This window comes from Stenella coeruleoalba (genome assembly GCF_951394435.1).
Source record: "Stenella coeruleoalba genome assembly, chromosome: 8".
Classification (NCBI taxonomy): Eukaryota; Metazoa; Chordata; class Mammalia; order Artiodactyla; family Delphinidae; genus Stenella; species Stenella coeruleoalba.
In genome coordinates this window covers 54,351,539-54,368,730 of record NC_137154.1, presented here as the reverse complement: position 1 = coordinate 54,368,730, position 17,192 = coordinate 54,351,539, and the positions used below count along the sequence as shown (strand labels likewise).

General features: G+C 59.8%; 2 protein-coding genes across 3 annotated transcripts in view; both read right to left on the bottom strand.

Annotated features, from left to right (window-relative positions):
* The window catches only part of CAPN5 (calpain 5), a 52,796-nt gene that overhangs the window by 23,161 nt on the left and 12,443 nt on the right, over positions 1-17,192 (bottom strand). The window contains exons 1-3 of one of the 2 annotated variants that reach the window (XM_079928094.1): positions 15,282-15,402; positions 14,632-14,857; positions 7,548-7,679 (exon numbers count right to left, since the gene is read on the bottom strand). In XM_079928094.1, coding sequence (XP_079784220.1) covers positions 7,548-7,679; positions 14,632-14,796 — 297 coding nt within the window. In that variant the 5' untranslated portion in view covers positions 14,797-14,857; positions 15,282-15,402. Of the gene's footprint in view, positions 1-7,547; positions 7,680-14,631; positions 14,858-15,281; positions 15,403-17,192 lie in introns of those variants that run through there. The other variant, XM_079928093.1, reaches the window with a different exon arrangement.
* Positions 507-2,371, bottom strand: OMP (olfactory marker protein). Its single transcript, XM_079930228.1, has one exon. It carries the CDS (start codon positions 1,801-1,803, stop codon positions 1,327-1,329), a length of 477 nt encoding a protein of 158 aa, XP_079786354.1. The 5' UTR covers positions 1,804-2,371; the 3' UTR covers positions 507-1,326.

Here is a 17,192-nt window from a genome sequence, read left to right as displayed (position 1 = left end):
TGGTGCCAGGCCTCAGAGGAGCTCACTGGGCCTGTGCAGCGTGAGGGGGGCTTGGAACTGAATCTGCTGGCAATTGTGCCTCAGTTTCCCTCTGTTTGGTGAGTGGGTTCTGCCCTGTGACCTCTGAGGCCAGTGTTCCGCCGTCACACCACACTGTCACCTCCAGCCCACTTCTGACCATCACCATCACAGCTCCCCTCCAAGGCTGCCCCCGATTCCCACCCCTCAACCCCACCAAAGGTGCCGCACCAGGATGACACACCTGCCTTCTCCGACCAGTTAGCCAGGAAAAGCCTGACATCCCAGGAGGGCACACCTCAGGCCCCAGAGATGTTACTGTCTCCAGCTCCAGGGCTCTGGACCCCCTCTCTCCAGCTTCCCCCAGGCAGAGGGAAACCTGTTTACTACACTGTTCCCCACTTCACCGGCTCAGGAGCTTCCCCTCCCCAAGGCCATCCTGATCAAGCCCCTGCTAAGGGCCACCAGGGAACCAGCTGGGCAATTCAGGCTTATCCACAGGGCAGGTACGGAATACAACCCTATGAACATAGCATGCTCTCTCTCAAGACATATGTGTATGTACAGATAGATACATCTCTATGCAACGTTTCTGAGATCTCCCCCTTCACTTCTCCCCTCCTGAAGTCCCAGAAAACCAAGAGCTGGCCTGCACAGCCTCCAGCGTGCCAGCCACTGCCCACTGCCCAAATCAGCCCTCACAGCAACCCTGCCCAATGTCTTAAGAGCCCTGAGGTGTCGTGGGCCCACACAAGGCGCCCGGAGCAGCAGGCTGAGTGCTCACCTCCAGACACGGACACTGGGAAGGGGCATCGTGGCCAGGAGGGCAGCAGATGCCTGTGTGCCACTCTCCAAGGAAGCTGCTTTGTCATCTCTCTGTCATCTCTGGGCCCCTGTCTCCGGAGGAAGCCCAGTGGCTGGTTCCTTAGAGGTCTCTCTCTCGGTCTGTGTCTGTCTCTGTCTTGGTCTCTCAGTCTCTCTCCCAACAATGGAGCAGAGAGAAGGCCATCTCCCATGGCCTCTCCATCTTCCCACACTAGCCCCGACCAGGTCTCCATGGTCTACGGCAGAAGCAGCGGCAGCCAGGTCAGCTTCTAGACTACGGAGCCCTTGCACCTTCCTCCCGTGAACAGGAGCGCCAGCACCAGGGAAAGGAGAGAAGGAAGGACGCAGGCTCAGGGGTCCCGGCCAAGCCAAGTACAGGCCAGCAGCTAGAAGAATGTCCCCAAACACACACATGGGGGAAAGGGGTATGGGCAGGGGCCAGGCAGGTGGGCCAAGGGAGAGGGTAGCAGCGGGCAGCTGCCATCAGAGCTGGCTAAAGACCACGGAGGCCTTGAGGTTGGCAGGCTCGACGCCCTCGCTGAAGGTGATGAGGAAGTACATGACCTTGCGGATCTTGGCCAGCTCGGACAGGCGCTCCCCAAACTCCAGGGCGTCGGCCTCATTCCAATCCATGGCTTCCGAGTCCTCCTTGCGCCAGAAGATGGCAGCGCGGTCCAGCAGCTGCCGCGTCATGAGGTTGGTGAGGTCGGGCATCCAGATCTGGGAGGTGCCCGTGATGGTGACCTTGCCCGGCTTGTCCAGCACGACGTCCAGCCTCTGCTGCTGGATGAAGTCGATGCGGTACATGGACTCGGCTGGCGGCGGCAGCTTCTCGCCATCCTGGCGCTTCCCCCCGCGCTGCTTCAGACTCTCCACGCGCAGCCGCATCTGCTTGGTCAGGTCCTCGCCCAGGACCAGGGGCGTGTCCAGCTGGGTCGGCTTCGGCTCGTCCTCCGCCATGGCCCCCTTGCTGCTGCCGCCTCCACCGTCCAGGAGCCGAGTGGACTGGGGCCTCACGGCCAAGGCGAGAGGCCACCAAAGAGGGGCCCCGTCTCCCCTTTCGCCCCCCTTCTCGTCTCGCCCCTCTTTGCCACTGGCTCTTCCCAGCCCCACCCCGTCCTCAAAATGGAGTGTGCAGGAGGGCGGGCGTCCCCACGTGCCTCGGTAATGGCGGTACTGCAGGCCGGCAGGAGGGTGGCAGGCTCCTCAGGGACCAGCTGTGGCAACCGCGCTGGCCACCACGGATGGGCTGAGAGCTGGCTTGCTGTGAAGAGGGAGCACTGCTTACAGGCAGTAAGAGGGCAGGAGGCGGGGGGCAAGCGCTCACTGGAGACACAGCAGGAGAGGCTGAAGAGCCCCTGGCAGGAGGGTAGGAAATAGGGCCCAGAGGGGCCCACCGATTTGAGACTTGAAGTCACCTAAGCCGAACCTTGGCGCTCTCCTTGACTCGGCCTCACCCGCACCCCTCCATGCCCGATGGGCAAGGCCTGTGGATGACCCTGGAAACACGTCTCCCCAGCCCCACTGCCAGGACCCCGGCCCAGCCACCATCATCTCTCACCTAGACCGATGTTCTCAAACTTCAGGGAGCATCAAAACCAGCTGCAGGACTTAAAACTCAGTGTGCTGGGCCCCACCCCAGAGTTTCTGATTTAATCGGTCTCGGATGCGGCCTGAGAACCTGCATTTCTAACAACCTCCCAGGTGATGCTGATACCGCTGGTCCAGGAGCGGTATTTTGAGAATCACTGACCTGGATGATTCTTGCCTGCTGGCCCCACCTCAACCCTGTGCTGCATGGCAGCCACATGCCCAGGAAGCTCTTCTACTAAAATCCCACCACTTATCACCCCTGTGTTGAGCCTCAGTTTCCCCCAGGAGACTTGAGGCCATGGAAGAATCTGACAAACGTCTGTATCCCCGGTGCCTGAGGGGGAACCAGGAGCTCAGCTGTTATACGTGGGCAAATGGAAGAACTGTGAGCATAACTGGGGGTGAGGGTGAGGGAGAGGGGAAGCTGCCATGACACTGCCACACACAGAAAAGAGGACAGGAGCACAGGCCAAAGTGTAATACCTGAAAACAATCTGAAGGGCCCAGTGGACCACAAGCACAGTCAATTGCTAGATGGAAGCTAAGTAAGTCAGTGGGGTCTTGGGCTACACAAACAGCAAGAGGGTCACCAAAGGGGACCACGCACCCGATCCTGTTAAGACAACACCTCAAGCCCTTGGGTCAGTTCTGGGGGCTGCTGACAGCAATTCCCCGATGGTATTCGAGAAAACCAGGCAGCAAATGTTAAACTGCCTGTCCCTCACAGAACCTTTTACTTTGTAGCTGGAGCAGCAGAGGAGAGGGGAACAATGTGTCTGGGGAGTGACTGTTCGGGGAGCTTCTCTCTCCTTCATGAGGAGGAGCTATTTCCTTCCCAGCACTAAATTTTGATTTTTATTTGTACATTTGCTTCGTTTTTGTCTGTGATGTCTCCCCACCAAGAGGGCAGGGACTGTGGCTGTCTGGTTCATCACTCTAGTCACTACCTAGCACAGGGCTGCCACATAGGAGGCCCTCAGAAATCCTGAATGAATGAATGAGCGAATGACACTGACAAGAGAGTAGCTGATGGATCATGGGGCCTAAGGACAAGGACGACAAGAGGAAGACGGGCACATGGGGAGAGAGTACACGCGCATTGACCGAAGTCAAAATGTGGTCTAGAGACATCTGTGCGTCGGGCACAGGAAGGAGGGAGACGGCTGGAAGGCGAGGGTGATGGAGGAACAGAACCAAGAACTGGGCCAGGGTGATGAGGGCAGGGTGTCAGCCACACAGGCACAGTAACCCCTGGGACGCAGCAGTACTTGGGGTGGGAAAGGCTGGGAAACTGGAGGTGCTGAGCCCTTGATGCCTGGGTGCCAGGGTAGCTGGGTGCCAGGGGATGGCTGTAAGGTGGGCTGCTGGTGGGGGCCGGGGGTGGGGGGAGTGGGGGACTAATGGCATGAGCGTGCAGGGGTCTATATGGGGAGGGTGTGGTCTGGAGGCATCACTGAAGGGAGAGAATGCCGCCACCGCTCCGGGCCTGCAGGACATGGTGGGAGGTGTCCAGCTTCTACCAATGAGGATTCAGAGGCCGCAGGACCCTGGGGAAGGGCCTGGTCTCGGCCTGGGCAGAGGCTTACCGACCGGCAGGAAGAGGCTGAAGGTGGAAGCCGTTACCAGGGCTGGGGCCTCACAGACAGGCAGGGCAGGAGGGAGGGAGCCGTGGGGACCAAGGACGGCCAGAGGGGAAGGAAGGGCAGGCGGGAGGCTGCGGGTGGGGCTGGCCCACTGCTTCCCACAAACCTCTGCTTGGCCACCAGATGCCTTGGGAGGCCCCACCAAAGGCTGGACGTAGGAGTGAATAGAGAAGAGAAAAGCAAGGTCCAGACTGGCATCCGTGACTGCAAACATGTGATCGTAACAAATGAACAAGCCCCTCTTTAACCCCCAATGGAAAAAAGACTAGAAGGAAATGTAGAAAACCCTCAACACTGGCTGTTTCCAGATAGTTTTTAAAATCACCTGTCCCCAGTACCTAGAGTGGCGCTGGGGCATAGCTGGTGCTCAATTATCTCGTGGTACATGAACTGCTATATGCTAAAGGGCGGGGATTGCTCATATAACATGGGCAGGGGTGGGATGGGAAACGTTTTTAAGAGGAACTAAAAGACTGCGAGGCCCTGCCACCAGGTGCCTCCCCTAGGCCGCGGCCCAGGATGCCCACCCCCCAAAACTCGCTCTCAGACACTCGGGCACCCCGCTGGGTTTCTGCTCAATTCTGCTCTCCCCCCACCGGGGTCATGGCTGTCTCCTCCTGGGCCTGGGTACCCCGTGACTCAGAGCAGGGCTCAGGCCTGCCCTTGCGCCTGGGGCCACGCCAGGCTCTAGGGAAGGTGCGCTCACCTGGCTTGGGCCAGGCCAGGCTAATGGCAAATGCTCCACCCCAGCGTCACATCTGACGTCTGGTCCACAAAACCTGGTCACCTGAAGTCCACTGCCCTGCCCTCAGGGAATGCACAGTCAAGTTGGGGAGACCATAATGCCCCCATCAGGGATCCCATAGGACGGGGACGCCTGCTTCCTAGAAGTGTCCGGCAGAAGAGAGGAATAGGTGGGAGGCCAGAGGAGGGGCAGAGAGGGATTTAGATTGCTGCTAAATGCCATGGGCTTGCCCCACACCCCTACCCCGTGGGCTCCTTTAATCCTCCCACTACCATGGGGACTGGAAAAGTCAGGTTTACACAGAGGCCAAGAGAAGAAACATGACCTGACCAAGGTCACACGACTAGCGAGAAACCCAGTCAGAATCAAACCCAGGACCCGCTGGCTTCAAATCCCCTGCCTGTCGGCCCCAGGCCATGTCAAGTACTAGAGGTAAAGGGGCGGCTTCCTGGAGAAGGGGGCATGTGTGTCGGGGCGTGATGTGCCTGCACTGAGGCTCAGCACCCCCAGAGTGTGAGGTGGGTGGAGGGAGCAGGGGTGCAGCTCAGGCTGAGCGCCCCCATTCCATGGAGAAAACAGGGTGGGGCAGGGGAGGCCCTGCAGGGCAACAGGCCCAGCAAGTGAGGGGTGACAACAAACAGGGCCCAGTCAGCAGGGACAGGAGGGGAGGTAAGGCACAGTAATGAGCTCCCTGGGGCCTCGTGCCTGCTGCCGGGACCCAGGGTCTGTCACCACAGCAGCACCAGAAGGCAGAGTGCAATTAGCCCAGAGCAGCCCTGACTCGCCCAACCTCCCAGGGACCTAAGCTCCTGGAGATCTGCCCCTGAAGCTTCCAGACAAGCCAGGCTGGGTGCCCCAGCACCCTGCAGGAGGAACCTTAGGCCCAGAGACAAACACAGGCCTGCCCATGGTCACAAAGCACCAACAAAAACCTCTTGCCTGCGGGTCCGGGGCCCCTTCTTCCACTTGCTAGGTGGAGAGCTGTCCCCGGGGTCGGGCCCAGGGCAGGGCACCCGGTAAGCTGAGGCTCATCTCTACACATGACTAGACAGCCTGTTCCCCAGGAGGGGACACAGAGGGCCAGGCCCCGGCCCCACTGCAGGCCCCGGGAGGCCTGGGGCTGCTGGCCAGTCGCTGGGGAGGAACTCTGTTCTCAAAACTTTCTTGAGCCCTCTCTGTGCTGGGCTCCTGCTGGGCTCAGCAGGAAGATATAGACCAGCTTTGTCTGTGAGCTCGAGAGGGGAGATCACAGATAAACAGGCAATTACAGGGCTGGGTGGGAGGTGTAAGGCCAGCCCCACAGGGTTCCCATGTGCCACCTGATCGGGGCACCTTGTTCTGGGCTCAGAGAAGGGGGTTGGAGCCTGGAGGCAGGAGGGTGAGGACAGCTCTACACCCGAAGAACAGCGCCAGATCCCGAGCCTCTGTGGGCCATGAGGCTCTCCAAGGCCCTCCCAGCTTGGACGCCCCGTGACCACCCATGTCTACGGATCTCAGCAGTGGCCTCTGCCGTGGGGCCTACAGCACAGAGCTTCCCGTATCCCACAGGACCACCGGGGCCAGGCCCCAGGGATGCCCACTCGGGGGTGGCTTTGAGAGGTCACACCCTTGTTCAGAAGACATGACAACAGGACACCTACCACAGTCCCAGCCTCGGCGAAGGGCACAGCTCCCTCTGATGGCTGAGGGATGCCTCAGAGGATGAGAACAAACTCATCTGCCCCTTGCACCCTGCTTGCCCAGGAACACCCATCATGTTCCATGAATCTTAATGATCACAACACTGGTCACTGCAGCGCTGCCCTGCACAAGGCCCTGTAAGCACAGTACCTTGTTCCACCCTCACAGCTCCCCGAGAGGGAGCTACTCTGATATCCCAACTTTCTGGATGAGTAACCTGAGGCTAATTACAAAGCTATGAAACGGCGAGGCTGGGACTCGCACCTGAGCCTGTAAGACTCGGATGCCCGGTGTTCTTAAGCCCTACCGCTAGTCCCTACAGAAAGAGCAGAAAGGGCAGGGATGAGAAAGGGGCAATGACTTGTATTTGCTGGCGTGGGAACCCAGGACGCAGTCCCCATCAGTTACTCTTTAGAAACCACAACTCCAGCCTCCCTGCTTCCCCAAGGAGGGAGCTCTGAGTGTTGGACTTAAGGGCTGCACCGCCGAATGCTGCCACGATAGGGCGAAGTGTCAGGACCGGAGCCCATTCTTTCCAACCTAAAACCCTGTGGTTCTGGTCCAGAATATCAGCTGCTTGGAACCATGAATCATGAAACAGGATTGTCTGGATCACTCCAGCTGTTCAGAGTGAGAAGAGTGAGGCCCAGAGAAGGACAAGAGCTGGCCAAGTCGCACAGCAGATACTGGCAGGGGCCTCCTGAGCCGCGGTTAGTGGTGTCTCCACACTGCACGTGCTTTAGGCAGCCTCCACATTTCACAGGTGCGTATTCTGCTCAGTGGGCCCCCAACAGTCCAGAGCGGCCGCATCAGAACTGGGAGCTCTGCAGATTCCCAGCACCTGCCCCTGAGCTGGCAGGGGCAGGGAAGGCAATTCTGATGCTCAGTCAGCACTGGGGAGCCCTGGCATCACCCCGCCCCATCCCCACACAGGCTGTCGTAACGTCTCACCTGCTCACTCAGGCTGCACCTCCCCCATCTGATGGGGAGGGCGCCATGCTGAGTTAAGTCTCCCCAGCACCCCTGCCTGACCCAGGCCTCACCTTTTGCCACAGTGACTCGCGGGAAGCGAGGGACGAGCAGGCCGCCACAAACCAGCAGTTGCCCACCTGGCCCTGGTGCAGGTCGTGGGAGCTGATGCCATCCACAAAGAGGCGGGGGTCCTCGCATATGTCCTGTGGAGAAGCCGAGAGGAGACCTCACTGTCTGCTGGAGATTCGCACGCCTCCCCTTGCCGACTGGGGCCCTGGGTCAGTTTCTCCAAGTCCAGCTTCCCCCAGGGCTGCCCAGGAAGCCCTTCTCCCCTCCCCCGGCTGAAGAACTCTGCTCTTCTGCCGAAGTTTGGATGATGAGCAAATACTGTGGAAGGACTTCGAGGGGCTGGACCCGGGCCACCACCTTCCTCCTGCCCTCTGTGGTCCTCCCTGACCAGCAAGGGCTCAGTGTCCATCATCCTCCAGCACCAGCAGCCCTGCAGGGCCATCCCAGCCAGCTCTCAGGGGCCCACAGTCACAAAGTGGGGTGAGGTGCAGGGCAGAAACACATCAAAATTGCACATGACGAGTGCAAAGGGCCAGGGAGAAGCGAGGAGACAACCATCCCAGGACCCATATGGGCACATCCTCGGGCTGTCTCATCTGACCCTCACCCCACCCAAGCAGTGTGGCATTTTTATTCCATTTTATGGATGAGGAATGAAGGTTCAGAGAGAGGCAGTGACTTTCAAGGACACACAGCAAGAAATGCCGAGCAGAGCTGAGCAGACACCCCCAGAGCTCCCCGAGTGCCCACCCCAGTCCCCTCCTCCTCACCCATCAGCATCTTCACTCTACAGAGCTGAGAGCAAGTGACTGCTCTCCAAGGGGGCCAACAATACGGGCTGGGGGAGGTAAACACTGAGACATGCCTTCCTTCCTGCTGGCACCGTGATCTATCCTCACCATGGTCCTGAGAGGTGGGAATTGTGCTCATTTCACAGATGAGGAAACTGAGGCCCAGAGAGGTTGAACAACATACCGCAGCCACACAGCACTGGCCTGCCTCCACTTCAGCTGGTGTTCCTGAACCAGTTCAATCACAACAGAGCTACTGAGGTCCTACTGGAGGCAGCCAGCAGAGGGCAGCAGAGTCAGGAAGTCAGAATTCAAATTCCTGCTCCCCATTTACCGGCTGTGCAACTTTGGGCCAGTGGCTCAACCTCTCTGAGCCTCCATTTCCTCCCCGTGCAAAGGAAGTAGATTATTATGCTTGCAGGGCTGTGTAAGGACTCCACAGAACATGCAGGCAGAGCACTTGGCCGGGGAAAACGGGGCAAAGGGCCATCAGGTCTCACTAAGGTGTTCAGGACTCCTGTTGCCACCTCTACCTGGGAAAACCAGAGTTTGGGAGGGCCATTGAGCGCTGTAACTCCCCTGAGGGCATGAGCACTCCAGATGGGATTTCAGGGTGACCCAGGGCCAAGCTGTAAGAGGATCCCCCAGAGTACAGACTGCGGAATGCCACAGGTCTGAGTAACACTGCCCCAGGTCATGGAAACCCAGTGAGGCTGGAAACCCAGTGAGCTCTCAGGAAGCAGTGGCTTTGCCTCCCACCCAGCTGCCCTCCTTATCTTATCTCCCAGGCCCAGCTGAGAATTCTGAGCCAGAGGGAGCCATGACTTAGCATCTGCCTCCCTGGGGCCCGGAAGGGCAGGCAGGACAAGGGTGGAGGGGGGCTTCGTACCTGGAGGACCCCAGCCACATCCCCACCATGGGAAAACAGACAGCTACCGCCTGGCATCAGAGGACGTGACTTTCGAGGCACCCCTCCCCCTTGTGGGCCCTGCACAGAGACAGGACCACCCATTCCACAGGGGAGGATGCCAGGCCCAGGATGGGGCAGGGCGCCTGGGGTCATGAGGCAGGTGGATGGATGAGACAGAGCCCAGCCCCCGGAATAGAGCTCTCCTCCCCACTAAGCGGCACTGCCAGGGCAGCCTGTGGGCAGGTCCAGCCACCCCAGCCTGCCCCAGACACTCCTCTGGCCCCTGGGAGAGACTGAGCTCAGGGCTCCGGAGTCCCTGGTTCCAGGCTCGGCACTGCCCTGACTCCCTGCGATAGAGCAGAGACCTGGGGCGAATCTGCCAGCCTGGGAGGGAGCGGAGAGGAGGAGGTGGTCTGGGTGTGTTCCCGCTGCCAGGAGAGGCGCGGGTTTTCCAGCTCAAGATAGAGAAATGACTTGAGGTTGGCGGCGGCACCTGGGGTTGGCCCTGGAGTCCAGCGGCCACCTTGGGACACCCTGGAGTCCAGCAGCCACCTTGGGACACCTGGAGTCCAGCGGCCACTTTGGGACACCCTGAATGGAACAATCAGACACAGCTTGCAGTGACTGGGCACCTGCTGTGTGCCCAGCTGTGCAGAACAACCCTGTGAGACACGTACGGTTAGCATCCCCATTTTATAGATGAGGAAACCAAGGCACAGAGAGGGTAAGTCATCTGCACAGGGCCACAGAGGAAGAGGTGAACTGAGATTCCAATTCAGACAGTCAGCTCCAGAGCCTCCAGCTGGGCCAGGACTTATGAGTGACAAAGCTACCATCCCTTCTCCATCCCCTGCACCTGTCCTTAGCCCAGCTTGGGGGACTTGCTATATGGCAATGAGACCAAGGGGGCAGGGGCAGCGCAGACCCTCACCTTTGTCACCATACAGCCCCGGCTTCTCAAGACCAGTGTTTGTCATTCCACCTTTCCTGGGCCATTGGCTAAGCACAGAGGACAGAGCCAGTCAGAAAATGCCCAGCCCACAGGCAGCGCCCTTGAGGAGGAGAAGCCTGAGCGTAACCCTCCACGTGAGCACAGCTGTGACAGCAGGAACCCAGGGAGAGATCAGAGGAGGCTGCCTGGAGGTGGTGACGCCAGCAGAACAGGCATGGAGAGGGCTGATGGGCAGGGAGGCTCCAGAGGGGAATGCAGACTCCAAACTCCCCCCCAAGATGGGATCCAGCCACAGCCTCGAGACCGATGCCACCTCAGACGCCATCCTCCCCAGGGCCCCCAGCCAGCTGTGCTCCCTCCCAACGCTGCCCTCCCTGAAGTTCACCTTTGGGTCTCCCTCACCAGCCTGAGAGCTCCAGGGCAGGGCCCAGGTCTGGCTCTGCCCACCTCCGGTGTCAGGAACAGGACTCGGCAGGTTCTGCTGCGGGCAGGAGCCCTGGGAGGAAGGGACAGCAGAGTGGCCTGCAGGACAGGGCTGGGGTGACCACTCCTCCGGTCAACGTACGTCTCTGTGGGGCACAGCCTCCTGCTCCTGCGGTCACCTCTCACCTCTCGGCCCCTTCCAGCCTGCCAGGCCAGCTGCACCGGACATAGGTCACAGCCCGTAACCATCTCCTCACTGAACCAGAACTTCAGGTTTCCAGGCCCAGTGCAGAAACAGGAAGGCAGCTAGTCAACGGATCCAGGGCGCCTTCAGCCCCTCCGCTCTCCCCGCTTCTCCTCATCCATCCACCTTCACCCCAGTCACCTCCCTCCTGGAAGCTAAGATCACAGCTGGAATCGATTAGAACGGGGAAACTGAGGCCCAGGAAGGAAGCAGGACCTCTGCCTGGGACCGAAAACAGGGCAGTGTTCTCAGGGGTTACAGCCTGTGCCCCATCCCCTCTGCAACAGACTTGCCTCCCCGCCCCATCCTCCCATCCTTCAAGGCCACCGGAGCACATGCCAGGGAGGGGATCATTCCTGGGCGGGGCAGGGCAGAGGCCCAGGTGGCTGGACTTGACGCAAACTGCCTGCTTCACGACATAAAGGGGCCTCATGTTCAGCACAGCCAAGGAGCGGGGCCTTCTCCAGGTGCTGGTGCGAGCATGAGCCCCAGATGGGGCGGGGACCACCAGGCCACCTTGCGAGAATTCTGGGAGGTTGCAAAACTGACGTCTGCTTGTGGGATCCCTATTTGTTCCCTTCTTGGTTCCAGCAAAGGACCTGCAGGCTTATCATCCCCAGAGATGGGACAAGGCACAGTGCAGCAAGGGGGGACATGGGGTGGAGTGGTACGCAGGGATGAGAAGCGGCAGTACTAAGGCCCTGGGCCTGACAGAGGAGGAAGCCTCCCATCCACCCATCCCCTTGGGATTCCCCCTGAGTCCCAGGCCTCCTCCAGTCTCTTATCTCCTCTTATCTCCCTGGCCAGGCCCCTAAGGGAGGCCAGCAGATGTTTACTGAATGGGAAAAAAACACAAAGAAACACTGGACCTGGGAGGAGGGTGTGGGCCGAGGCAGGTGCCCTGGGTGGGACTGAAGTGGACCAGAGAGTCCAAGAGATGGGACTTCCGGGCAGGGCTGGCTCTCGGTCCCCAACACCAGGCTGGCAGGAGCAGGCGGTGAGAGCAGGCAGGTTGTCATCTGCCCCCTGTGTGCTGAACAGCACAGACATACCTCAAATCACTTCAACCTCCAGAAACCAGGAGCAGCGAGAACTATTCTCCCCATTCACAGATGAGGTAACTGAGGCCCGGGGAGGGGAAGTGACTTGTTCAAGGTCACACCTCCTGCAAGGTAGGGCCAAGGCCATCTGGCTCAAAAGCCAGCCTCCTCATTCCATTTTGGGAGAAAGAAGAGGGAGGCTGGCAGGCAGGGAGGCTGGCCGAGGAGATCCCCCCAAGAGCAGAGAGGCCACAACTCATGTCAAGAGAAGGAGCTAGGGGAGGGGTGCGAGTGAAGACCGGCTTCCCCTGGGCCTTCGAGAAAGTTGGCTTTTTGCTCCATTTGTAAACAGTCAGGTCACAGGACCCAGGAAATGGGACTCCATAGAAACAAGGCTGCCTCGGGCCATGCTCTGCCTCAAGGGAGTTAATGGTCACCCCACTGGGCTGGCCCCACCCCACCAGCCTGAGGCAAGTAAGCCTGACTTCCTGCTCCACCAACCCTACATCCCGCATGCTGTGGAGCAGGGCCTGCCCGCCATCCCACCCTGCCACCACCCACAGCCCCACTTACAAAGGGCCGTCCATCACACACACCCCAGTCCACACCGTCTCACCCCGTCATCCCACACCACTCAGAAGTGCCTGGCCCTGAACTGCCTCCCAACCCAGAACTGACCCCCACCGCCGCCCCTGGGCCCCGCTCAGTCGTCTCCGTCTCAATGCCAACCACCACAAGCCGCCTGTCACTGGCCTCCACATCCAAGGCAGGGGCAGCTCCGCTCCTCCTCTTGATGTGTCTAGGAACAGCTAGGCACCAAGCCCAGTGAGAAAGGCAGCGAAGGAGAGTGTGCCGTGGCAGGACTCCTGAACTGGCAGGCAAAGGGCCCAGAGAGGGCAGGTGACTCCAGCAGGGTCACACAGCAGGGGGATGCTGAGCCCAGCCAGCTTGGCATTTCCTCCTCTCACTGCAGCAAGCCCAAAACCATCCCCAGCCATGCCTCACCAGCCTCCTTCCAGAGCCGCAGGATCTAAACTGTCTGAGTGATGGCCAGAGGGCAGCAGAGGGTCAGGAGGGGAGCAGCGAGGGGGTGGAGTGAGAGGAGGGCAGGGAGCTCGAGCACCCAAGGCCTCACAAAGGCCTATTGAGGCCGGCCTCCTTCCCCACCCACCAAACATAGGAGAGGGAGGAAGCCATGGGGGTTGGGGGTTCACCAAGGGGCAGGAGTCTCAGGCCAGGCCGAGAGGAGGCTGGGAGTTCGGAGAACCAAGGCAGCGCAGCTCATGGGGCTGAGGCCCCCAGGGGTCACCAAGGACCCTCTATCTGGGACCGGGGAGGTGGGCCAGGGCGGGCAGGAGCCCGGGGAGGAAGGGACAGCCCAGTGGCCTGCAGGACCAGTGCAGGCCACTCTGCTGCGCCCCGCTGGGCGATCGGGGCACGTGCTTGCCCCTCCCAGACCCAGTTTCCCTACCTCTTAAGCACCCCAGTCCAAGAACATCGGACTCTGTGCATTGGAAGGGACTTGAGAGCCTGGCCTGTGAGAGGAACATGAAAACTGAATTTCACTTTCCCAAAATGTCCAGCGGGGCTGGAAGGCACTTTGTAACGTGCAAATCTTCCCCCGTCACACGCTGCTGACAGCCTGGCCTAAGATCCCCGCTGCCTCAGAGCACAGCTGCCCTGGCCCAGCCCTGCCGACCCCAGGGCCCCCGGGGCTTCCTCTCCCCTTACTTCACCCCACACACCCCACGCTCCTGCCACGTCCCAAATAAGGCTGAGGTTTCAAGCTCGTGTCTTTCTCACACCCCACGCTCTCACCCCTCAACTCTGAGATGCCTCCTCTGAGTACTGGAGGGGGAGTCTCCCCCGCCCCAGGCACCTCGGTCCAGCACCGTCTCCTGTACTGAAGTCCCTCCGGTGTGACCAACTCTCAGTGTCACCAGCACAGCCGCGGAGACTGGGGAGGGGGCCTGGGGCACTGGCCTTCAGCAGCCTCTCCGTCACCCAGGCCCCCGGGACACCCACTCTCACACTCAGGAATCAGGGTTAAAGAGAATGAGATCATGCCATGAGGCCAGAAGCTTCTGTTCAACACGTTCCAGCCACAGCGACCAAGGCTGGGACAGAGGGAGCCGCCAGACAGATGCTCCGTAATTCACAGATCCCGGCAATAATGGTGACAGCTGGCTTACGGGCGCCAGGCTTGGCGCCAGGCGTTCACGCATCGTCTCTTTTAACGCCCACAACTCTATGCGGTATTTCTTACTATTACTATTATTACTGATTAACCATTTTAATAAATACCTTCCATGTACAGCAAATGACTATTTCAAAATCACTATGACAATAATCAGCGAAGTAAATTCCTTCTACTTGAATGTCACTCTACGTTGTACTAAAAAAACAGGCACGTCCAAGTCACCTCATTTGTATCCGAAAAACAACCCTGGCAGGAGGGTTTGCAGAACAGAGGGCCCCACTTTCCTCATAAGGAAGCTGAGGCCCAGAGAGGTCCTGGCTGGGCAGCGGTGGCCACGGAACTGGGGGCCGCTCTCCTGGCTCCCCAACCAGATGAAATCCCACAGCAGGCGGGCCCCGCATCAGCCACTCCACTTTCTCGGCTGCCTGGGGCCTCAGAGCGACCCCTGCCAGTCACCCGCTGTCCCCCACAGACTGGGTGGGTCTGGGCTTGCCCACCTCGGCACCAGTTCGGACCAGACACTGACCTTGGGGCGCTTCCACCTGACGGCGGGCCCTGGGGTGCCCGTATAATACAGTGAGTCGTCGGTGGCGGGGAAGGTCGGGTCCTCAAAGAGCACCTTCCTGCGCAGACAGGCCCGTTTCAGGGCCGAGTAGTTCTGGTCCTCATAGGGCTTCACACAGGAGAACATGGTGACCGCTGACCCGGGAGGGGAGGCCGAGACAAGGCAGCAGAGGGCAGCTCCTGGGCACCTGGGACGACAGAAAATCAGAAGAGCATCACTTCCTGAGGACTGGAGGCCCCGAGGGATATGCTGAGTGAGGTGGTCCCCGCGTGCTCCCTCCCCACAGGTCTGGGAAGTGGGCACCCTCATCCCCATGGCACAGGCCAGGAACTGAGGCTCAGCGAGGGGGAGAGACCTGCCCAAGGTCACACAGCTGGTACGCACAGAGCAGGGAGAGGAACCGACTAACTCCACAGCCTGAATTTCCTCATTTCTGATGCCTAGAGGTGAAGCCAGGCCCGCGGGCCGACAGGGCACAACCACGATGGCGCTCAGGGCTGCCTGGCCGCACCCACGACCTCCCTTCCTTTGTTCCACCAGCCTTCCTAGAGCTCCCGGACAGAATCAGACCAGTGGTGACCCAGCAGTTCCCTGGCTGGTGTCACACCCACAGGAAAGCGGCAGCACTGTCTCCAAGTGTCCCTCTTCCGGACCCTCATGCCTTAGCCTAGAGCCGCAAGATCATCTCTGTCCTGTGTGGAAAACCCTTGGCCCTGGAGGCCCCTCCAGCCTTCAGTCACATCCCTTCTCACCGCCTCCTTCCAGCACTCTGCCTTCTCCACCGCCTCCAGTTCTGTAGGGAGCGCTCTCCTCCACGCTGGTGACCCAACCTCCCCCGAGGACTCCCAGCCCCACCCTGTGACCTTCCAGTCTCCAAAGCCAGACTCTCCCACACGGCCTCCCAGACCTTGCAGCGTCTCACACTCCTGGACGGTCGGTCTCCTCTTCCTAGGCCTCGGGGGCATCTAGCGCTGGTCCGGACCCAACTCCCCCTCTGACCTCCCCTCCCCCTCAGGGGTCCCCTGGCGGATGGATGACCCCCACATCCCTCTGTTCAGCCTGGACCCGTCTTCTAGGCTTCCAACTGGCCCATCTCCTGCGAGGCCCAGACTCCACAGCAGAGTCTGGACTTGTATCCACACGCAGCCCTGGCACATGAAGGTGCTGCGCCTATCAGCGCCCCGCAGTCCAGCACCCTGAACCTTGTAGCCGTGTGCTGACCAAATGCAAGAGACCCAGACTGGACCGACTCAGGAAAGGGCTCTGGGAGGGGAGGGGAGGAGAGGGAGCCGCAGCCAGGTGCCCTGACAGAGGCTGGGACAGCCAGGCACCTGATTGACAGCCCCATCTATGGCCCTGTATCTCACACCCCATCTGGGCTGCTGGCTCCAGCCGGGATCTCCACACCCCCGGGCCTACTTATCACTGGGCCTGCTCAGGGCAACGCTGCAATCCCGAACCCCCAAGACACAGGCCCCAACTTCGCAGCCTAGCTGAGGGAAACTGAGGCAAGCTAGGCCAGCTTCTAGGGCCAACATGAGTTTGTGAGCAAACTGATATGGGTGTCAGTCCCAGCTGTACTACTCACCTGCTGTGTGGCCCTGAACAAGTCACTCAACCTCTCTGATTCCCTATTTTCTCATCTCCAAGATGGGAACAACGTTGCTTCAGTAACTGGAAGATGCCAGTAAAATTAACCAGAGGCTGCGGAGACTGCTTAGCAGGCCAGAGGGAAGAGGAAGAACAGAAGTAGAAAAGCCCCTCTCATTCCCAAGAGAGAACCTCCGCGTCTCTGGCACCTGCCGTGTGCAAACCACCTGGCTAGAGGTTGGCGTTTAGGATTTGCTGGGTAGGCCTTTCACTGTTGCCATTTTTCAGAAAAGAGAACTGAGGCTCAGTGAGGGGAGGCAACTTGCCCAAGTTCCATGGCAGAGTCTGGACTTGAACACACGTCCTCTGACTTTGGAGCCTCCATCTTGGCCTGGCGACCCCAAAGCGTGGGCAGGGCTCACCCCACACACACCCTGGCTGAGCCAGCCCCACAGGATTCAAGGGAGGGGAGAAACAGGGAAGGAAGGAGGTGAGAATGGAGGGGTGAGGGTGGAACACGGATGCACAGAAGGGAGAGCGGGGCTGATGGTCCCCGCCTGCCGAGGGTCTGAGGGCTGGCCTGTCCCCTGCTCTGGACCCACAGCCACTTCAGCTTCTGCCCATACGTCATACAGGGCCCACCTGTCCCACTGCTGTGTGACCTCAGGCCAACCCCCTTAACCTCTCTGGCCATCCCTCTGCCCGGGAAGGCCAATAACCCTGCCCCTTCCCACCCACCCTCCCAGCGTTGGGGGCCTGAGGGAAAGAGAAGGGGGAGCCTGGAGAGGCCCCTGGGCTCTTGCACACAGCCACCAGCAGCGCCATGAGCCTCACAGTTTCCTGAAAGGCCTGTTTAGGAAGCAATTTAAGCTGCAAGAATTAGATCAAAGAAGCTGAAAGCAGGAGCCCAGAAATCAGCTCTAGCAATTCCA

Excerpts from the sequence above, each read along its gene's own strand:
- OMP (XM_079930228.1), bottom strand. The coding sequence starts at position 1,803 with ATGGCGGAGGACGAGCCGAAGCCGACCCAGCTGGACACGCCCCTGGTC.